The 24,271-nt window shown below is 39.4% G+C and overlaps 1 protein-coding gene across 3 annotated transcripts in view; it reads right to left on the bottom strand.

Annotated features, from left to right (window-relative positions):
* The window catches only part of LOC115264680 (uncharacterized), a 383,594-nt gene extending 360,216 nt beyond the window's left edge, over positions 1 to 23,378 (bottom strand). Inside the window, exons 1-2 of one of the 3 annotated variants that reach the window (XM_062859888.1) lie at positions 21,773 to 23,378; positions 10,389 to 12,017 (exon numbers count right to left, since the gene is read on the bottom strand). In XM_062859888.1, the coding sequence (XP_062715872.1) occupies positions 10,389 to 10,445 (57 nt within the window). In that variant the 5' untranslated portion in view covers positions 10,446 to 12,017; positions 21,773 to 23,378. The remainder of the gene's footprint in view (positions 1 to 10,388; positions 12,018 to 21,772) is intronic. The other 2 variants (XM_029868658.2, XM_062859890.1) reach the window with 2 other exon arrangements.
* Positions 23,379 to 24,271: the final 893 nt, after the last annotated feature.

Here is a 24,271-nt window from a genome sequence, read left to right as displayed (position 1 = left end):
CGTCTGGGTAGTAATGTTACGATAGACGGGGATACTCGAGGCGGTGGAGGAATTCGTCTACCTCGGATCCTTACTGACGACTGACATTGTGAGTCGTGGAATACGAAGGTGCATCATCAGCGGAAGTCGGACCTACTATGGGCACCATGAGCGCACCAAATGCACCATGTGCAAAACGCTAACAAGACCGGTGGAGTTCGCTGCACTTTTACGGCGAACCCAGCATCCAGAAGGTGGCCAAAGTCGGAAGGATACGGTGAGCAGGGCATGTTGCAAAAATGCTGAATAACAACCCTGCAAAGCTGGTGTTTGCTAACCATCCGGTTGGCGCAAGAAGGTGTGGAACGCAGAGAGCACGATGGGCGGACCAGTTGGAGCGTGACCTGGCGAGCATTGGGCGCGACCGAGGATGGAGAGCGGCAGCCACAAACCGAGTATTGATGTCGTACTATTGTTGATTATGTCTTGAATTAAAGATGATGTTGAACAAATAAATGTATGTATGAATATATTAAAATACAAAATATAATAAAAAATATCAGAAATATTAATAGGAGCTCTGTGAAAACACTTTTGCCATATCTTCAAGAATTGATTGCATTCACTTTATAAAGGAAAATAATTATCCAAAAATCTCTCGCTGAATGAGGAGGCCAGTGGCTAATCAACATGGCCTCCCATGCCCATTCCAATGGCAACCATGCAATCTGATGTTAATCTTTCAAGCTCCCACCCATCGTACCCGCCCCTCCTGGGAACGAATAGAATCGGCACGATATGTACCAATCCCCTGCCCAGTGCCCAGCGATGTGTGTGGTTTCGCAAATCAATGCGATACGGAATGTGACGGTAATGTTCCGCGTGTTGTTCGCTAACCACTTAAGATGATTGATAGCGCGTCCGTATCAAACGAGAGAGCATCAAGAATGGTCGGCTTTGTCCGTTTCGTTCGTCCGTTCGTCCGTCTGTGGTGAAGTTATGTTGTGTGAATCAAATGCATTCGGTTGTTTGTAACCGACTACGGTGGCGGCGGTGGAGATGGCAACGATCCGTCAGATTGGGGTGGTCCACTGGTCCACGTTGCGGTGGTGGGCAACTCTCCAATCCGATTCAGCTGCTTATTGTTATTAATTGTGTGGCAGTTGTACCCTCCGCATTGTAGTGGCAGTCTTAGTTTTGAATGTAGGTCAAACAAATGTAACAGATCGGAATTAACGAAAGTCTGAAATTCTTGACGTCCATCCTTCGCTCAAATTTAGATGATACAAGAAATATTGTAGCTGGGATTTAAGTAATGGTGCATATTCCACTTTAAAATTTTATAGTTTTTCAATCAATGATGTTTGACCAATTTTGTTTTGCATGCTTAGCTTAGCTTCAATGCCGCTAAAGGTCATGAAAAAAACTGAATTCTGCATTTTTCTTTATGTTTTGATCTTCAATTTTCATTCGTATTTCATGCTCATTAGTTTCTTCGGAACATCATTTTTAAACATTTCCTATTACAGTAAATATTTACTGAATCAACTCAGATACTAGTGAGTCTACAAGTTGATACTTTGTAAAAGCTTGAAGTTAATCATTGATGAGCAATACAACCAATTCGCGCGCCATCACATTTTCCAGCATTCAATGGGAAATCCATCACGGCTAACAGCTTCCACATCAGTTGAAGTAGGTATAATCATCGTGCTGAATTTCACACAGAAACAATCAATTTCACGATTCATAAAGTAAGCATAAAAAACATCATGCTCAAAACATTTTCATCTGCAACAATCGCCCCATTTGTTGACTCATCTGTTTCCAATAATCACCGCGTGTGCCCGTGTGTTGTAACCGGCAGCAGTTCGACGCAAGAAAATAATCCGCAATGAATAGCCCGACATTGTAACGAGCTGGGTCCAACTGCGTTGATAACGTTTTCAAAAAAAAAAAAAAAAAACGCACCCGCATCAAGGCACACAAGGCCGCCGAGCATATGGATACCTCTATACGGTTGATTTGCCGCAGTCAGGACTCTGCAACTGACAAGCGAACGATTCATATTTTCGCGCACTGGCCGCGAACAAAAACAAATAAATACGCGAGTGAAAGCAAACAGAAATCGAAAAACTTCAACGCGTCCACGTGTTTGGGGTTTTCTGGGGATATGGAGAGAAAAAAGAAGCCAAATGCAAATAACTGTGAGCGACAACTGATGTGATACATTGAAATTGATAACAAAACGTGGAGACAGGTGGCGAAACGTTGTTGTTGAAACGTTGGGCAGAGCGTGACGCAGCTGGAAGCTTATGCCAACAATTGACGTAGGTGACGTTGGTGAGCACGATAATAGGAATCAAGGCCTGAAATTGGAGCATATATTGCACCAGTCTTGGTTGTTTGTGGTTCCAGAAGAACTGCAAAACATGTGTGATTCAGTTGTATTCAATGAATGAATTTCGTTGTATGAAATATATAAATTCATGCTGAATTGTAGCATGGTCTTGTGACGTTCTTTCCGAATACTAAGTTTGGCGTCCTACATCATTTTTCTAGTGTTTTTTTGAACATCTGCCGTACGACTTCATGACCATTATTCCATAATGAAATCTCTTCATACAGTATTGAAGTATTGAAGCATACTAGCTATTAGTCCAGGCCTATCAATCAATTAAGCCCAGTCCAGGTATCAATATAAAGCTTTATCCAACACTTTGATACCGGAATAGCTGGCTCACGGCCAATGAAGTCATGTGATGCTCCAGTTCAGCCAGCCATCTTCAGCGATCGAAGAATGGCCATTGGTCAGGTACCCATACAAGGTGAACAGCGTTTGCTGTATTCAGCTCCGCGATTTGAGTTCGACTAATTCCGACCAAGAGTTGGCCTTTTAGAAGGGTGTAACATACGATGTCTTTTCATAATTGCTGCTTAACGCAATGTCGAGAACAGAAGTCTTGTTTGCAGCATTTGGTCAATCCAATTGGAAATCATTGGAGATATATCATCACTCTGTTCGGATTGCAATATGGCTTCGAAAGATACATTGTCAAAGGCACCCACGATATCTAAGAAAACACCCAAACAAGAATGCTTTTGAGTGAATGCCTTCTCGGTATCCAGATAGTTAAGCATAGAAGAGACACATTGGCCAGATGAACATCACGGATGTGATGATCCACAATACGTTCTAAGCATTTCAGAAGAAAAGAGGTCAAACTGATAGGTCGGAAACTCTTTGCTTCTTCATACGATGCACGACCAACTTTTGAAACAAACTTTACAGTAATATCCCGCCAAGGTTTGGGAATATAACCTGTTTCACACGTCCAGGCAAGTGTGTGTTGAATAAGCATTCCAAAACTTCCTCATCAGAGGAAGGGGAATCGCCATTTGGCAAACGAAGTTCGTTCACTCGAGAATCATTAGATTTCGCAAGGATTTTGTTTAACCGACTGACTTCAATCAAACTGGAAACATTTGTGCAAATGTTTAGTTTTTTTTAGCTGGATCGTTCAGCAGACCGGAGAGCTTTTTGTAAGTCTTGCGAGTCGACCTAAAAGCGTCCGAGCCAGCCGAACGTCGTCTGTTCCAACTTTTTCTACATTGCTTCCTGAGTTTGGGCAACTCAGAATTCCACAAAGGGGTTCCGTTTGTGGACTTCACAAGCTTCTTCAAAAGCTTCAATGACGAAAGACATTGTAATATAAACGGCTTCATCTAAATAACGTGGAGTGTCAATGGATAGTGAGTAAGCCATTTATTGTTACACATTGCGACACAAAAAAAATGTTATTGCTGGCAACACTGGTCATACAGATTCAAATTATGTTCAATGTCTCTGATATGGTGTGAGATAGGTAATTCGAGTGTTCGACAATATTACAGTGCACCTCAAGTGCAGTACATTGTTTGGACACAAACAATATATAATTGCTGGCAACACTGATCATACAGATTCAAATATAGCTCAATACCTCTGATATAGTGTGAGATAGCCAATTCGAATGTTCGACATTATTATAGTGCACCTCAAATGCAGTTATTTTTTCACATTGCGAAACGAAAAAAATTTATTGTAGGCAATACTGGCCATGCAGATTTAAATAAAGCACAATACAGATCCGACTCGATTATTCTTTTATTGTTGATGTTCTTCAATCAAAATCAGTTCATCAGTGCTTCAATTCAACGGCTAACAATTGTTATCATATATTTTGAGAATGGAGTTTTAGCAAAAATATCTGCATAAATTAAAAAAAATCTTGAGTTTTTGACATTTCCTATATTTTTTTACCTCATGCAATTTCAAATTTAAAAAAAGACACTACACCGTCTTCAACCAGAGGTTTTACAGACTGAACAAGCACTAACATATGACAACGGACACAACACACATAACACCCAGTGGCCCAGTGGAGAATTTTCCGTTTGACAAGAAGTTTTCCCCTACTGGAGCTGGAGCATACTCCGAGGCTTACGAAACGCCTAGATGACTGACGCCTCTAGCCGCACGGCCACGAAGCCCACAAATTGTGCAAAACAAAGCAACAATTATTCAATCCCCAAATAATCGAGCCATTTTTTTTTCAGATAATTGAATCACGGATAATCAAGCTCCGGCATAATCGAGTCCGACCTATATCTCAGATCCGCTATGAGATAGGAAAATCGAATGTGCGACAAAGTTATTGACTATAGTACCGTAATCCGGGGTCAAATTGATCACTTTAAAACAACTTTTGCGGATAACATCAGTGCCTGTTCAAATATTACCAAAAGAATTTCTGTAAAACCAGTACCCAGTGGATCTCCATGGAACCATGTGACAGAATTTTGTTCAACAAATTTAAACTTTAAGTTAAATAACTTCAAATATCAAAATATTGGAAATGCCACTTTGGGGCGAAATTGATCAGTATACAATTAAGCATCGGTTGGAAAGGAAAACTTCCTTCACCGCTTAATTTGGCTTTTCTAAAACCGAATAACGCGTTTAAAATCTTACAACTAGTGAATTTATTACCTTAAATGCAAAATTAAATTTTGAAATTTCCACTTAAACGCCTAAAGGTAGGCAATTTCATTTAAAATAAGTGATTTCTATCACAAAAAATGACTATTTCTTCATAAAATCAACTTTTTATAACTGTTTCATTTTCTGATTAGCTGTATTACATCCCCACCAAGCCTCCATAAAAATGTTAAAACAGAAAATTCACGGTAAGTCCTATTAGCAATTGATTTTTAGTGGCAATGACTTCAGCTAAATGAGAAATACATTGCAAATTCCTTGAAAAAATAAGACAAAACTAACATTTTCTAAAAAAAATAAAAGTCTATACTCATCTCTAGACATCTACGAATCAGATGACGTTAAAAGTTTAAGATCATTACGATGCTTAAAAGCTCCTAGTATGGAATTACAATGTAGTACGCGAGTGATCAATTTCACCCCGCTGATCAATTTGACCCCGGTTTACGGTACATTGTTTCACATTATGACAAAAAATATTATGGCTGGCAGATAATATTGGAACATCTTTGGAGGGAATCCTAGATTCACCAGAAAAAATCGAGAGGCATCTCGGAAATACTCCTGAAAGCTCCCGAAGGAATGCCGAGATGAAGGACTGGACGAATTAGCAAAAAAATATGATGGAAGAATACCTCAAGGTTTACCGGAAGGTTTCAGGATTCAGAAAAAATACTTAAAAGAATCAGGACTCTGGAAAATTTCTTGAAGAATAATGAAAAAACCCCAAGTAAGCTTTGCAGGAATCCTGAAAAGAACGCCCGGAGAATGGTTTGGGATGAATCTTTGGAGAAATTTCCGAAGTAATCCTTGGAATTTGATTTCTGCTTGAATCACGGGAATCATTTGGAGGTACGAAAGAATCAATCCTTGGAGAAACTCTGAAAACATGCCTGTGGATTCCCGAGAAAATCTTTCTCAAAAATTGGATTGGATTGGAGAAATTCTTTCTGAAAAAAATGGATGATTTCCGGGATGAATCATTAAAGAAATTCTGGGAAGAATCCCCTGCAGGAACGCTGAGAGAGTTCTAGATAATGCTCTGGAAATATCCCAAGCTATCCCAGGAGTAATCAGTGAAATAATTCTGTAAACAATCCCTAGAGGATTACCCGAGAAATCCTTGAAATTAAAAAAAAAATCCAGATCATGGATTGAATTTCAGAAGAAATCCAATCGAAAATATCTGGAGAAGATCCTGAATGAATCTCAGGAAGAATCATGGACAGAAATCCGTAGAGCATAGGTTCCCAGCAGACGTAGTTTTCGCGACCCTTCCAGAAAAATTCTCTCATTTATTGTGTGTTACAGTAAACTATTTTACTGCCCCTCGCGACCCCCTGGGAAGGCCGGCGACCCCTTGGAGGGTCGAGACCCACAGTTTGGGAAACCATGCCGTAGAGAAATATTCCAGATAGAATTCCTAAGGCAATTCCAAAACACCCCTAAAATCTGATTGGAAGACGAAGATGACACATTTCTATCTACTTTGGATCCCAAGATAGAGAAGTCTAAAATTTGACTTGAAACCTAGTGCCACCTAGCTGAATCACCAGAATATTCTTGTCCTTCTGAACAACTTTGTTGAAAACGACACATTTCTATCTGCTTTCGATCTCGAGATACTGAAACTTTACTTGTTAACTAGCAACACCCCCAGTTAATGAGCGGTATTATGTAAATCGATCAGTGTTGCCATCTGCGTTCATAATTCTAAATAGTGAACGACAACACGTGATAGCCCTTGGCCTGTACTTAAACTGCGCCGAACGCATGGAGAAGGTAAACTAGCATGTGTATTTCAATGGAAATTGGAAAGTGCTCTGATTTTTGTACATCCGATTTGGTCCCAGGCTCAATAAGGGTGGGATTATTAGTATGTTGATTATTAGCTTTAATTATAACCTATATGGCTCTTCCTCTGTGTATCTTTGTCTCTGGCGTTGTTCAATCGATACCGAATTGGTTTAAATCGCTGCTCTTTTTTCTTGTGTTGTGATTGTAAGAGTTTGATCGTGCCTAGTTTGGGTAGTGGCTATGGTTATGGCAGCTCAGATCAATCTTCAGCATAAAAGAACAGCTTAGGTCCAAGAACCTTACTTTTGTAGGGGGGATTTCTATGTAGATGTAATGCTTTAATTAACACCTATATGGTTCCGCATTTTGCGTTTGACCCGATGTTTGCTACTTTCAGTAAAATTGAAATGGCAATCTCGCGTGTCATGCCTCGAGCCCCAAAATGTTTGGATAAAACTGCTTGTTTGCAGCCTTGCTATTCCCAAATCTTGGTGGGATTATACTGTCAAATTTATTCCGTTAGAGGATAATGCATCGTATGAAGATCAGACCTATCAAATTTGACCTCTTTCTTCTGAAATGATTAGAACGCTTTGTCGAGCATCACATCCGTGATGTTTTTCTGGCAAACATCCCAAGTAACATTTTAAGTTTTGTTCGGCTCTGCAAGAGATCTTCATGACCAATTTTATAAAACTTCCAATAAAACTGAATCATACATCAAAACCTCTTGATAACCTCTTCAAGAGCATCTTCCGGCTAAGTGGACCACTCTAGGAGAGGTTTTGCAAACCGCATTAAGAGTAGCAATAAACCCGTTTTAAAACCTAGTTGAAATATTTCCCATTCTCGATTGTTGTTGTTTTATTTTTTTCAACAAAAACTATGACAGCTCAAGATGCAGAGAAGCTTTTTCGATGGCACGTAAATTTCAGGAGGATACATCATTCGTAAGTAGAAAGCGATTATTTCAAAGTAGTATTTTAGTAGTTATTGTGCTGGTAGGGCTGGTAGGCTTATGCGCATTCGAATTTACCGTGAATATTGGGGTTGCAGAATCATAAAATTAATGCGCTTCGAAAATAGTGAATATTATCATCTTGGAATGAAATAAATCAATTTGTGAATTTAGTGAAACTATCCCGAATTACAAGAAAACTCAGCAGAGAGAGTTTATTTATGTGAGCATGTTATGAAAATGGTTGCAAACTACCAATTCATTGCTAATTTAAGCAAAATTAACTATTTTTCATTCACGTAAGCTAATTCTTCAATATGGCGACGACAATAATCAGCGAAAATAAAACGAAAGCAAGTTTACTTTTATGATGACCGCAATAAACCTAGCAGTGTCGTAGTTTCTGCTTTTCCACCAACAGATGTCCTTACTAATCGAACGGATCGCCATCTGTTGAGAGTTTCAACAGTTTTATTGCGGTAATAATGATTGCCAGAAGGTTTACATATCGGAAAGTTTTGTTTACTCCTGAAATCTGTCTTTATGGATATCTTCAAGTATACTATAAAACATTTTATTAATGGTTTTCATAAAAGCAGTCATAAAACTGTGAGTTTTAATTATAACTGTAATAAAACATTAATAAAAATCAAACAAAACCAATCAGCGATGGAATTGTTACTTGGGATGTCTCTCCATGGGAACCAACATGCTAACCGAAATGGAAAGTCCACTGTTATTTATTTACACAATGTTGATTACGATATCGGAAAAGCATTCATTCAAAACCAAATTTGTTTGGGTGTTTTCTTGGATTTACATGATACTTTTGAACACGTACCTTTCGATTCCATATTGGAAGCCGCAAGGATTGCCTATTTATCTTTCAATGTTTTCCAATTGGATTTACCAAATGCTTTCCTAAAATTTCCTAATGTATGGGAAAAAACACAAGATGAATGATTTTAAATCGCACATATTCTGAATCTAGAGGTCCAAAAATACGGCTCTAGCGAAAAAACTTTGAGGTACATTCACTTTTCATAATACTTCCCTTTGGACATAGCGTGTGTTTGTGGATGCCCTCCTGCGGGAGTCTTGCCATGACTTTTGAGGAATCTCGTTAGCAGAAGCGCAATTGAGATAACTCAATGTGGTTTTCCTACTTATGATTTTGTCCATCACAAGCCTCAGCAGGCTGCTTCATTTGTATATCTTAGCTGAGAATCCGACTGTGGAACTTTGAATCATTTGATATGTAACTACCCAGTTTTTACGCAACTGCGTTTCCGAGTACTCGGTAAACACTTGATTAAGTGAAACTGACCTAAGAAGCCTGAATCTTCAGGATGTTCTGTTGTTCTGAACCCGTTGTGGCAAGTAGCTATAGGCTTACTTTACGCTTTATGCTTTTTTTTACAGTGCCCTTTTCAGGGCGCTGTTTGAACCCGTTGTGGTACGCTTATGCGATTATGTCGACCCTATCCCTTACCTTCCCTTTCCCTATCCCATCCCTTATTCCTCCCTTCCCTCTCCCTCAGGTAAATGATGAATAGGCTCGTGTTCATAGCGATGGCACAAATTTCTCAAATGGAGGAGAACGTGCCTCTGGAGCCGACCTACTGATATGGACTGCATACTTTGGCCATATCCCCCCCCCCCTTAAGAGTTTACGTAGTTTATGGACAGGCTCATATTGTTTGTAGATTTTACATTCCTCTTCGAGGATGAGGGAATGTTCAGTTAAATTGGTTTCGAAACAAAGTAAAAATATGTTAATTTCTACAAAAGTAATACGAAACTTTTAGAATTTCATAATTTACATAATTCCAAAAGAATTCGTATGTGAAAATTCAACAAACTTTATTTTTGTTTCAATGTGCACGCTTTTCTTTCCGTGTAGCTGATAATTAAAGCTAAAAACAACATATTTATAATCCTACTTTTATTAGGCCTCGACTTATTGAGCCTCGAGAAGGGTAGCTGATTATCTCGGAGAAACACTAGGTCAGCTGCACCATTGATCTGGTTAGCGTAGTAAGAATTAAATACTGTGTAGGGAACCCCGGTACTCCACAGGATCCGTTAGTGATTCAGTTTTTTTTAGACCCTCCTAGCCATTTATTCCTAGGCACGGTAAGCATATAGCCGCATTACACCATGATGTAGAGGTCACCTGCTTAGTGGACTCATATCAACGGAACAAGCGGTCCATAGTACAATTCTTTGCCAATTAAGAAATCCGCTACCGACACTACACAACTATTAGAGCTGATCGAAAAAAAGAAGATAATATTGATGATCAACTTCATACGGACTCGAACAGCCCGTACTTTAAGACAATGACGTAACATGAGGGATATAGGAAATTTATACATTTTGTAAGTCACCCCAATATCTTGAGATATTGCAACCTTCTACCTTTAATTCCTCCCAAAAAAAACTCCCTCATTACGCTAATGATGATTACTAACATACCGTTTCTGTAGAATTCCTGTAATACAACACAAATACTATTCCGGCAGATTGGATCTTCGCAGCAATTAATCAAAGTTACAAGTTCGAACCCTGTAACATAAGGAAAAGAAAAAGTCGAATAAATTAGGCACCAACCTTTTTGCCGTCTCGGAACTTGACGGATCCCTCGATAATTGAGCTAATATCCACCATTTTTCTTCCGCCGACTGGCTGGCTAGCTGCTACTGTTTCCCGGCTGTTTTCCGTCCGCGTGTCGATTCGTTCAACTTTCCTCCGTTGTTGGTTGAGGCACAAATATTTTGGAGAGAGACAAAAAAAAACACAAAGTTGGCACTTATGTTGCGCGCTTCACTTTCCTCCGGTCGTCGGTTTGGTTGTGGAGGCTACTTTCGCATTCATGCACACACGCCTCGGGTTTCCCTTGATTATCAATTAATTTAGCACTTCCCAATCAGACTCACAAACGAATAATCGGATCAACTTTGGCACACTTTTACCCCAGCTTCACCAGGTATATCTGGTACGGCGGTGAATTTTTTATTCATCCGACGAACGATTTTGACGACGATTGAACGGTTTTTTTTTTGCTCCACTGAAGGGGATTGAGGAATACCTAGTATGGTGGTCAGCCACGGGCTGGCCCGAATCTATCAATCACATTCATCTCACGGCGTTTCACAATGTCGAACTTTTGCCCGGCCGGGTGGTGATTGTTTCGAAATGATTACCACATGTGTGGAGGGGATTGTGCGGGGGTTTGGATCAAGTGCGGAATATTTTATTGGCGTTGTTTCATTTTCTGCTCATTGCTCACTGCCGTTGTCAAACCCCTCCTACCTAACCACTGCACTGATTCTAGCCCCCCGATGGAGCTCACTCACTCACTCTGTTTCACTTGTTTGGTTTTTAATTAAACGGGAGCATTGCTTCGGAATAAATATTTTCCGATGTAGTCAGGGTCCAGACACCGTCCATTATAAATGAGCCACAATTAATTATTCATCGCAGTCCGATACAGTCCCGGGTGTCCCGGGAGTGGTCATACCACGAGGAAGTACAAGGTCCTCACGTCGAACCTGACGATGCGTGAAATTTCTCCTGGAGGCCTCAACCCGAAATCTGCGAACTCAATTTCCGGTGCTGGCTGGTGAGGGTCGTTTTTTCTCACTGTAATTTCTCCCCGTTGTTGAGATTGAAACCGTCAGATGTCCGGTGCGCGATGTGGTTTATTTCCGCCCGGATGAAGCGATTCCGGGGCAGCTCGACGTCGTCATCTTCATCGCTTCATAACGGCGGCGCCCAGTATGTCCCAGCGGAGAGTGTTTTTTTTTCGCCAATCCTGTGATGCGGTTTTAAATTCTGGGACTCGACTTGTCCGACAGGCGGAAAATTTCTCACCTGACTCGAAGAAGACAAACAGAGCAACAAGACACAATCACACGACACCGATTAAAAGCTATGTGCACTATTGGGGAACGGTTCTTTTTGTTCCGTTTTAAATTTAAGCTCGTTGATGACTTTTTCACAAATTTTCTTTTGGCTTTGACTGTGTTCACTTGGGACAACGGGGTTGTCCAGTGGGGTGGGACGTTTTCATTGTTTCACCTGCCTTTGTTGGAAGTTTTCGTAGCTGCCGGCGACTTCGGTACGAATTTATGATGTGACATATTTTCCTGTGTGTTTATTTGGCACTCACTGCTGCTGTTACACTCTTATTGTTTCACTGATTACGGGGATTTGTTTTCTTTTGTTTTTGCACAACACCTGTAAATACGTACGAAGTTTGTTATAATGGAACATAAACATTATGGGTGCACCGATGTTATTTCAGTCGTGGGGTATTGCAGAACATTTACTGGACGGTGGAAAAATAGGATTCCTATAGGTGGTTAACGGATGCCCGGAGTTTGACAAATTTCAGATTTAGGTTAGCTTTTTATCGTTTTATCAAAGAAAATATTTCGATGCCTAGCTGAAAGTTTAAGTTCACGTATCGCAAACCGCGGTAACATTGATTAAAATCATCGATCTTTGTTGATAAACTCCCTAGTTTAAGCAAACGTTACATGCTCCATATTTTTGAAACAATCACATGCCTTCAGAGTATGTGTGAAGCTACTTGAGTTGTATTAAGAATTGTGAAACTTTAAAATTGTTTATTAAGGCTGTTTAATCTGATTCTTCATTTAGCTCATTTAAGGTAACATTGATATTCTTACAGTTACAAGTCCTGTACTTGTTGAGTTATTTTAGTATCAAAATCTTCATATCGCGAATAACGCCTAAAGTAAGACAATGGCTTAGGTAATTGAAACTCTTCTATTAAAAAATCGTATACCTACAGTTCTCCTTGGACAAATCGGTAAAAGCATTCTGGAGGACTCCATAGATATAGTCTTTGATGGAATCGCAGGAGACATTTCTGGATGAATCTGAGTAAGATTTCCCGAGACTATTGCTGCAAGGAGAAATCTCTAGATGAACCTCACGATGTATTACTGGAAATATCCCAGTTAGAATTTCTTGAGGAACCCCAGCTGGAATACATGGAAGAAGACCAACATAAGTTCCTGTAGAAATCCCATGAGGAAGAACCCCTGGATGAAATCTTAGGAGGTAGTTCTGGATAAATGCTTGAAGAAATCACTGGAAGAATCACCAAAGAGATTACCGAAAAAAAATACTACAAAAAAGGTCAGGAAGAATCCCAGCATGAATGGTAGGAGAAAACTCTAGAGTAATCCTTAGTAGAATTCCTGAAGGTACCACAGTAAGAATTTCTGAAGGAATTCCAGGAGAACTTGCTGGAAAAATCGCAGCAATAGTTGTTCGAATTCCCAATGGAATGCCCATAGGAGCTCATGGAGAAATCCAATGAGGGATTTCTCGAGAAATCCCTGGATGAAATCTATGAATGATAAAATCCCTGAAGGAAATCCTGGAAAAATCTCCGGTGGAACTTCTGGAAAAATCGAAAGAAGATTATCTTGAATAGTCTCATTGCGAATTCTTGAAGGAATCCCAATAGCAATTTCTAGAGAAATCCCTACTAGTGAAACGGCTTCCTGGAGGAGTCCAAAGAGAAGTTCATTGAAGACATATCTCGATGAACCCATCAAGGGATACCTTGAGGAATCCCTGGAAGAATTCTTGGAGGAGTTCTAGAATAAATCGCAGGAGCAAATATTTTGGATAACACAAAAATGGCTAAGAATGATGTATCATGAAATAAAATTGAGGTGTCGCTTGATGGTATTTGTTTACTTTCGAATAACGTATCCTGTTATCACCGGAACTGGTTTCCCGGGAAATCCGCATATCGGGTCCCAAATGGCCAAGAGTATTTATGACAACGTAAAACTAGCACTGAATGGTGTATGTTGAAAATCGAATTTAACGGAATGGTTAACAAACAATAGATTCTTTCTAATACGTCCCTGCACAGTTGATTGCTTCAGTTACTGTACAGGGTGCGGCAGGAAAAATGCGAAAACTTTAAAGAGCTAAATTTGGGGTATGTATGACTATTTTTTATGACAGTGTTTCAATCAATGTCTATATGCTTGCAATAGAAAATAAAAAGAAATATATTTGATTACATATTAACTTATAATAATGTAAACCGGAAAAATGAGTACCCAAAAACTTCACGTTCAATGGTGTTAAGACAAAATGGCCAATATACTAAAAAAAATTAACTATAATTCGATGAAAATCTCAGGCGTACTAGTCCAGAGCCGTGTAGTTACATATACTAGTTGAAAACAGTAGATACATTTGATGATATTGTAGAGAATATTAAATTATTTATTTTATCAGATGCGAAATTTGGCGACTCGTTTACTTTTTTGTGATTTGATAATACTGATTGTCTTCAGCTTCGGGCACTGTCTTGTAAATGTTATTGACCAAAATGAAAAAAGAACTTTGAATAACTTTTCAGAAAATTAGCCTATTAGAGATCATGGAACGTTAAAACATGGATTGGTGAACGTCAAATAGTCGAAAATGAGGTTTGAAATTGAAAAACACTTTCGCATTTATTCCTGCCGCATACTAATGTAATGTAAGATTTGTGGAAAAAGAAACGTTAAATGTGAAAACTTGTGAACTATCAAAACTAATATTAATAGTAACGCATCCGTTTAAGAATGACAAATGCATGCAACGCATAAACTAGCGGCTTTTTCGATATCCTGATGAACGGCAGGCAGGAATATAGTCTCTACCCATATCTGAACCGGTAATGTTACGGAACCGATTCCGGGTGTCCCACCTGAAGAGGCCAAATAATAAAGTGAACCAAATTCCATGCATGCGACTCATCATATCGCGGCTATTTAGGTAACCTGATGAAGGGTTAACAAGAGAATAGTTTCAAACCATATTTGGGACATCCGCTAGTGCTCCGGAAACGGTTCCGAGTGTCCCGCCAGAAGTGGCCGAATGTAAAAGAGAGCCAACCCCATGCACGCGGTACATCAAATCACGGCTTTTTCGGTAGGGGAGACTGGGGAGACTTGATCCCTTTTTCTTAATTTACCTGAAACTTTAAGAAAAAAACACAAAACTAGATCCGATTTCCGTACAAAATGGCATGTAAACATCCATCGCAAGTTAATACACAACAGAAGGCCTTTACATTATTGTTGAAGTTTTCAAAACTATGTTTTATGGAGGCATGTCTTATCATGTATTTTTCAAAAATGGGTGACACTTGATCCCCCTTTGAGCATATGGTTTACTTAAAGGGAAAATAATTCCAGAGTCTTCCTATTCATTTTCTTTTCGAGTTTTCTTGTATTTTCGATGAATATGAAGTGTTTGAAATTGTAAGATTTCCTTAAATTTTTAAGGATATGCCGTATTTTCAAAATGGGGAGACTTGATCCCCCTTTTCGTGGTTTGTAAAAGTTATAATTATCTGACACATTTTATCGTTGAATAGACTAGAATTCCAAGTAAATAGAGGCTTCCGAATAGAATTTTATTTTTCACACGTATAATGTGTGTGTAATCCTCGAGGGATCAAGTCTCCCCATGTCACTGTTGCGTATACTAAGCTGAATTAATTAAAATATGTTAACAACAGCCTTATTTGGATAAATAAGTTTGAAAGTATTTTATTTAAACTATGTGCTATGAAATTTTGACACGATTTGGTTCAATTTTCACAAAGTTATTGAGATTTTTTGGAATCGCCTAAAAGATTTCTGAAGGACTGAAAACAAACCATCAGCCGTTAAAAAATAATGCAAAGTACAATCGAAATCACTTGTAGCCTATACATAGTCGTTTATCCAGGAGTAGTTTTGGAAAAAAAAATATGCTAGAAGTAAAATGTTTTTGATTCCGAGTAAATATGGGGGGAACAAGTCTCCCCAGGGTTCAAGTCTCCTCAGTCACCCCTAATCTGATGAACGGTTAGCAAGAAAACAGTCACAGACCATATTAAGGCTCAAGCATTCGTCATCATTTTTCGGAAAATAAAAAGCAGTTTTCTCGCTGCAAATCAAAACATCAACCATGAAAATATATTCACTGCATTGTATTCCTCATGTGGAGTACAGTGAATATATTTTCATAGCAAAGACTTTTGTTTTGAACGAAAAAACTGCTTTCAAATGTTCGATGATGACGATGATTTCAATGACGAATTGTTCAACGTTAAAGACAACCGGTAGTGTCGTGAAATCGGTTCCGGGTATCCCGCCGAAAGTGGTCAATCGTAACAGTGAATCAAACCCATGTATGCGGCACCACAAACAGCGGCTTTTTCGTTAACCTAATGAACGATTTACAATAAAATGCTTTCCGACCGTCAGGCTTGTCTGCACTGAGCGCATGAAAATTCTGCTCTTTGTATTAACACCATCAAATCCATCATTAATTATAAATCTTTTCATCTTATCAGATAGAAGGATGTTGAAATATTGTAAATGTCATTTCGAACTGCCAAAAAAAACCGCACCGCAGAGCCGCACGGGCCGTTCAAAGTGAAATTCACCAGAGTGTTTTCATCAGGGTGAAAATCTCTTTACGCGCTCCGCGCGGCTCTGCGGTGCGGTTTTTTGACAATTCGAAATGACATTTACAATATTCTAACATCCTTCTATCTGATAAGCTGAAAAGATTTCTAATATATGATGTGCTTGCTGGTGTAACTCCAAAGAGCAGAATTTGCATGCGCTCAATGCGGACAAGCCTGCCGACCGTATTTGAAACAACCAGTAGAATTTCGAAACCTAATACAAGTGTCCCACTGGAAGTGACCTTATGCATATGTGAACTAAACCATGCATGCGACACATCAAATAACGGCTTTTTCGATCATTTAATTACCGGTAAGTAGGAAAATAATCAAAGACCTTATCTGAAACGGTAGTGTTCCGGAGCCGGATCCGGGAGGTCTAAAATAAAAATAAGCCAACTCATGCATTCGATGCATCAAACTGCATTTTTTTTATAGTCAGATAAACGGGTAGCAAGAAAATAGACAAGAAACAGGCGACATTAGATCCGCGAACATAAATACGCTGTATCCAAACGAACTGTCAAAATCAGTATACAAACGAGCATGACGTCACGATTTCGAGTGTTGGTCTTAGAATGTTCATAGTGAAGCTTGTCTGACACATACTTTGTCCACGTGATCGGTGCAAGTTCAGTAAAAATAATAGGATCCTAAAACCTTCACCAGACAGTATGAATATCTCCTTTGATTGTTAGTTTCTTGACTTGAATTACTAAGCATTAGGCCTGTCCAGCTTTTCAAAAATGTTCTCTGATTCTCAAGTTCACCTCCATATGTTGATTGGCATCCTGAAAGAAGTAACTGGTCAAAATTTCTGCCAAATCCATTGAAATTAAGAGGTGCATCAAATCAATTTTGTGTTTTTCGACTATTTTCGAACTTCAAAAAATCATAACTACACTAAAACTTGTCAAAACTTAATTCTTTCGGCAGAAATTGAAAGAGGGCCCATATAGCCGAGGTGGTAAACGCACGGGTATTCAGCATGACCATGCTGAGGGTGACGGGTTCGATTCCCGGTCGGTCCAGGATCTTTTCGTAAAGGAAATATCCTTGACTTCCTTGGGCATAGAGTATCTTCGTGCCTGCCACACGATATACACATGCAAAATGTTCATTGGCAGAGGAAACTCACAGTTAAAAACTGTGGAAGTGCTCATAGAACACTAAGCTGAGAAGCAGGCTTTGTCCCAGTGAGGACGTTACGCCAAGAAGAGGAGAGGAGGAGGACCTTGAGCCCCCCCTAGTTTTGAACTCCTTAATTGAGTTAATAAATTTTACCGTGCACGCAGATAGGAACATTTTGAGCTCCCAGTGCGAAAAGTGTCGAATTTCATCTCGTCAAGTTTGACCTCAAATGTCAAACAAGAACTGTTTACCATGGCACTTACTTCAAGTAGCGTTTTTGAAATTGAAACAGGTTGTTCGCGGGGCTTTCCGAGAGGAATGCTGCTAACATTTCGAGAGATATTTGGGTTTTTTTATGTAAAGGGAACTTCTCCGGTGTTCCTTCTGGGGCTTCCGTCAGCAATTCCAACTGATGATTCCTTCAGTAATTCCTCCTTGTGATTTTTTCAGAAACTTCATATCTGCACAGATAAAAATAATGAAGTTTACACGTCATGTAAACTTCATTTTAGTCATGTAAACTTCCAGTTTTGATGGTTTACATGATATATCATGTAAATTTATGTTATATGTCATGTAAAAACTCTGAGTCATGCTGAATTACATGACATATAATGGAAGTTTACATGATTTTTCATTAGATTTACATGATATGTCATGTAAACTTCTGTGAAATCCCACGCTCCAAACATGTGCATTATATGTCACAGAAATTTACACTATCTTTTCGATCTGTGTGGATTACTTCATCAATACTATCTGAGGATTCCTCCGCAATCCTTTCTTAAAATTCAACTACTTCTAATGTAGATTGCCCTAAAAAATAATTTCTGGAAATACATCCAGGAGTGTCTCCCTGGAAATACATCCAGGGATGTCTCAAGGAACTTTAGGAAAATTCCTAGAAGGACTACTTGAGGATTAAAAAAAAAAATCCTGAGAGATTCCAAGTAGGTACTCCTGAAAGATTTTCAAAAGAAACTCTTCGAAGTAAACTATGTTGAAAAACAAGTTGGGGTAGATTCCCATAAGGAGCTCCAGAAGAAAATCTAACGAGGATTATACTAGGAACTCCTGCAAGGACTCCTTGAAAAATACTCCTGGAAAATTTCCAAAAGTAATTCCAGGATTTCAAGGAGGGCACTCAGAAGTGGATTCCCAGATTGAACTCTTTAACACGTTAAAACCGCTCAGCACCTAAAATGTGTAAGGCCTACTCATAAGCGCATAATTTCCAGACCACACAAAAACAACAAATACACATTCTAAAAAACAGCTCATACACTCTTCTAGATGCAAAATTTCTGTATTTTTTCTGTTAATCAAGGTCACTAGTAAACCTAGCTAGATTGCTGTACAACTTTTTTTTTTTTTGCGAATTTCACGATTTTGCGGACGCAGGAGCTGATTTTGTTAATGTGAAAGTGTTACACATTGTTGGTCTAGTCTGGAGATTATTCACTTTGGTGCTGAACGGTCTTAGCGTGAAGGTTTCCCTGGAGAAATGTTCCAAGGAAACCCAGTAGATAATGCTGGATAAATGCAAAACGCCGTTCTAGGAGTCTTTCCAGCAGAAGTTCCTGGCAAAGGAAGAACGAAGTCAACATAGGATCTGCTGTAGAAATCCCTAATCGAATTTTCGCTGGAATCCCACAATGAAAAACTCCTGGAATCACAGGAAACTCCTGGAGAAATTTCGGTACAAATCACTGACGGATTATCTAAAAGAATGCTTGAAGAATGAACTATGTGAAAAATCCCAGGAAAAACTTCTGATTTTTGGAGGAATCTTAAATGAACTTCAGGGAAAAAAAAATCTCATAAAAAAACCCACAGGAACTTCTCAAAATACTCTGGAAGAATGTACCAAAACGACCATCTGGGCAAATCTCAGTAACTCTTAAAGGTATTTCAATAGGATCTGTTGGGTAAAAGCTGTAATCAATTCATTGAGGAATTCATGTATCCAAATAAAAACTATTCTTCGAAGTTCAACCAGAATCGTATGAGATTATTCAGAGGATTCATAGAAACAGTATTGGATGATTCCCAGAAGGAACTCCTTAGGAAAACGCAAGGAGAGGAGTTCTGAAGCAGATCCAAGAGATTACATAGTAAATCCCTATAGGTTTTCTACAGGTATTCACAAAAAGCTCCCAAAGGAACAGGTGAAAGAATACCTGGTGGAATTTCAGAATAGATTCGTGAAGGGATTTCTGGTAGAACTTTTTATAAAAATCTAATAATGAACTTCTGGAGAATTCTTGGCGAAACTCCTGGTGGTTTTGGAGAGGTTTCAAAAGACTAGTCTGCTAAATCCAAAAAATATCTTCTATAGGGATGATTGGAGTTACACCAGTAATAATCTCATTTCGCTCCCATCTAATTCTTCAAACATACATTTTATTTGAATGCTGAATATCAAGAGCTCAGTAGCCTATTGTTCAGTTGTTATGTGTTGAAATTCAAACAATACTGAATTTAGTTGAACGTATATGAAACGAAAACGCTATAAGGAAACCGTACAGCAAACTTCTATGCTTATCCTGAAATATGGTCTAACGTTTAGACACTAATCTAAATAAATGACAAGTTTTGACTGAATGATTGTATGTAATAGTATACAGTCTTTTTTGTTTAACTCGGTAATCATTTTCAGTGTATAATAATCCTCTGACTAGACTCAGGTTGCCAAAATACAGTAGATCAGATTCGCCTTCTTATACAACGCTGGTGATTTGGAATCGATTTTTGTTCTACGTTTAAGCAAAGTGGCTTAATTCATACATTTCATTCTTCCTTAAAAAAATTCAAAATTAATAAAATTATCACATAAGCATCACCAATAACATGGCATTATTTTGACACTGACACTTATTTATAGATGATATAAACGTTTGAAATTCAGCTTTTTATTCATAGCAAGAGTTTTGAAATTGGTATACCTCAACGCAAGATAACTGAATTTAAACATATTTAATTTAACCTTCCTAATGCATCACGTTGGGAACAGCTCGCTGACGTAGTGGGTCAAAAATGACTCTAACCCGGATAGAGGTGACCAACAAACTGATAACTAAAGAATAACATATTTTGTCATCATATCTAAATTTGCAATTCTTTAGTTTTTTATGAATAGTTCAGGATGGCACATCAATAACAAAATTGCTATCATTGTAAAACTTGTAACTGGCGAGTTATTATTGAATAGTATGATAACAAATATTACTTTCGTCGGGGCCCGTGGCGTAGTTGGTCACACGTTCGCTTCATATGCGGATGGTCATGGGTTTGATTCCCAGCCCCGGCACATGCAATTTTTCGTCAGTTGCTTTTCCCCCTGAGAGCAACTGACACTGACCCTCTTCTGAGCCCCATGGCTCAAACGGACCCGGATACCTGGACATCGGCGAACTGCTACTCATAATGGACCCCCAATCAAACTGGAAAGGAACAACGGCCATCCATCATCATCCTTGTGCTCATCATTCTACTAGGTATGAAGTAGAAAAAGTGAAAGCAGTAGAAAGGAAACCAGTTCGATAAAGTAGAATAGAATCTAAGGGCTGTACAAAATGTAAGTGCAGCTGTCAATTGAAATTGCTCACGTAGTGCCCCAGTGGACAATAGAGCTGTAAATTAGGATAAGTGATTAAGAATAAAAAAAAATATATTACTATCATACTATCTGTCATGATATCAAAACAATAACACGATTTACCATCACATTAAAATATGTTATTGTTTTGACATTCTTTTTGATATCATTTTGTTATTACAATGGCAAAATCAGTTAATCTTTAGTTGCTATGCCATAGAAATTTAGTTATTATTTTTTATTTTAACTCTTATTTCAAACAAACTAATAGCAAGTTTTGGCGTGCAGTAATACTATTTCAATGCTCAAATTTGCCCTTTATTTGCCATTTCACTCTATCCGGGTATGCACAAGGGGGTTTGAAAAATGGAAAACTTGATTTTATCATATTTTAAAATCTCATCTATATATTTTTTTTTGGAGAACAATTATGAAATCATCAAGTGATTATGTATGAAATATTTTGGTCGTTGAGAGAACTTCATGATTTTTGAGGACATACTTTGATAGGATAATAATTATTATAGAATAGGAGCTAAAACCTGTGACCAATAAAAAAAAACTTGTTTAAAAGAACCAAGACTGCATATTTTTTTCCACGTCCAGCACATTTTGCAATTGAACCATCCACACAATTCCAATTAAGATGCACCCCATAATCGATCACAGCAATTTGTCCACCGCGTGCATTCCAAAGCATCCATTCTACGTTCCGTTTCGCTGTCTGTTCTCACTTCACTGCCATCGTTTACGGTTCACCTTGATTGCAGTTTTTGCACTCGCTCGATATTAATTAATTTGTTGGAAATTCTTCTCTTCTCGTATGAGTGTGGGTGAGTGGGTACACACCGGCGTATGCTCATATGTTCGCAAGTGCACTCCGATGAAATTCGTTGGCTGCTCTTCAGAATCTATTCCACTACGATAAAAGCTTTTCTCTACCACCCACCACCGCCCAATATGCTGTTGATGCATCGTTTATCGATGCTCTGTGCTCAGGATTCACGCTCCGCATGATAAACACCAGTTTGCGTTTCGTCTATCTTCTTACGAGACGATAAGTATTATCAGCAATTTATTCAATATTTCATTTTTCGTACACTTCTTCCACCCAATTGAGCCTAACGAATGCAAACTGATGAAACATGAATAAATAAATTTTCATTCAAGCTGCCAGCAACTTTTCGATTCTTCAGACTTTTTGCGTCGGCAGAGTGCTGGATCACAATACATCTCAATCCAGGCACTTTGAGCACCGCAATCACTTCTAACATCCGCTGCCGTGGCAAGGATCTACACGTTCTTCAAAGCATTCACATACACTCCCGCTCCCCTACACATTTTGCACTCGAACGAATTCCTGTTCAAAAACGATTCACCGACAAATTCGCCACGTGCAAAATGTCGAAATATTATTAAATTTCACTTTTTGCAAATGCTTCTCCCCTCGATTCGATTATCGCGAGACACAGTTGGGCGGTGAGTGCACACAAACCGCGCCAAACAAGGATCTTCGCATTGTTCCGAAGTTTTCACAGCGCTTGCCGGAGGTGGGTGGTATATTTCAGGATCCACTTGCACCGCCTTGTACCTTGCCTCTTCTTCTGGTCTGCTCCTTCCACACCGTCTGGAGACGCGAACACTCACTGGCTTAGCCTGCTCATTCGCACTCCGCACAAAAGCAAAAATACAGCAACCGGAAGTCCGCACACTATCTTCCGGAACTGGTTGGCCACCCCCGACGGAGCCACCCCTACGCGAAACTCGTTTGCAATTCCGGAGTCTCGGTCGCGCCCGACGTCACCCCGGCTAATGTGAATGTCCTAGCGCACCGTCCGTCCTGCCGACCGTGCCAGCCTTCCTGCCTAGAAGAGCAGTAGTATTTCACACACGTTGCGCCGAATGCTGGCAGGATGGAAGAGAAACGCCACCAGAGGAACACCGCTATTCGAACCGGGAAATGGTTGAGAACACGCGTAACGAAACCCCGGTCGTGTACGCACTGCTTCACGGCTCAACGCGAACTAAACAACAATACCAGTGGGTCATGTTGCGCATGTTGGGCCAAAGAACGAACGACCGAAATGCATCGGCGAACCGGGAGAAAAGAGCATAGCCGCGGCGAGGTTACCAACAGCTGAACGCTGCCACTGCTGTGTGTGCAGCATAGAAGAGAACGCCACCCGAAGACGGCGGCACAACGATTGGTAGCCGCGAGAGCGTGAGCTGAGAGTGGGCTGAAACTGACAGCATACACCTCAATCCGGGGATTTGTATGAATGAAATGAACATCGACCGATCGGGGCACGTGCGGAGCGGGAGTTGAAACGAATTGTTTTGGTTCATTTTTGGGGTGGCTGGCTGGCCGCCGCCGCGCTGGTGAGAATGAAACATGTGGCCGGGGTTCTGCTAAACCGAACTAAGCGCCAAAAACTTTATTCCGAGATAATTAAACTTAAAGTTCAACCACTTACAAATAAACACCGGCTAAGATTATTTGAAACTTTCCCGCTTATATGCAACATACAAGCCTTTATTAACCATCAGAGATGAAGAATACATGTAAATTATTTGGAAGCATTGATATAAATACATTTAATTTTTGAGTATTTCGCACTCAGTTCACTCTGGCTGAGCAAAAACATTGGAATATGGTTTATAGTTCAGTGTGGCTGACTGCGTTTCTTTGTTTCAGAGAAAACCAGTCGAATTGTGAAAAAAAACTCGATTTTTCATCGTCCATGAAGTTGAAATCGATATCACTCACAATGGATCATTGAAGCCGACTTTTCCGCTACTCACCGCATCAAAACAAAAGCGCCACCGTATATGGACGGTAACACAGTGACAGCAGTCGAGTTACGTCAAACACACAAAGCTACGTTGGCGCTATCTGTTCATTTCATAGCGGTCGTTTTAGTTATTTTAGTGATCCATTCTTTACGTGAATCAGAGAGGACGCGTCTATTATGGAGGTCTCAAAATAGTTTGAAATATGAACGGCGGAAGCCCTCCCAGCTCAGCCGTTCCCACCTATGTTTTTTTATAGGCGGTGCAAGTGCAGGCACAGAGCAAGAGTGATTATGTAAAATGATGTCTTTGCAAGTCCTGAGGTCCTGAGATGTGCAAATGGAGCAATTTGTGTACTTCAAATTTATACTGGTCGAAGAAAACCATGAAAATGATCTGCCAAAGTGAACTAAGACAAAAAAAATTTCGAAAATATTGAAGAGATTCGAACTTGGGTCCTTTAAGTGA

The sequence above is a fragment of the Aedes albopictus genome, chromosome 3 (assembly GCF_035046485.1).
Source record: "Aedes albopictus strain Foshan chromosome 3, AalbF5, whole genome shotgun sequence".
Taxonomy (NCBI): Eukaryota; Metazoa; Arthropoda; class Insecta; order Diptera; family Culicidae; genus Aedes; species Aedes albopictus.
Note: the sequence above shows the minus strand (reverse complement) of the source record. Positions and strands in the feature narration are given on the sequence as shown.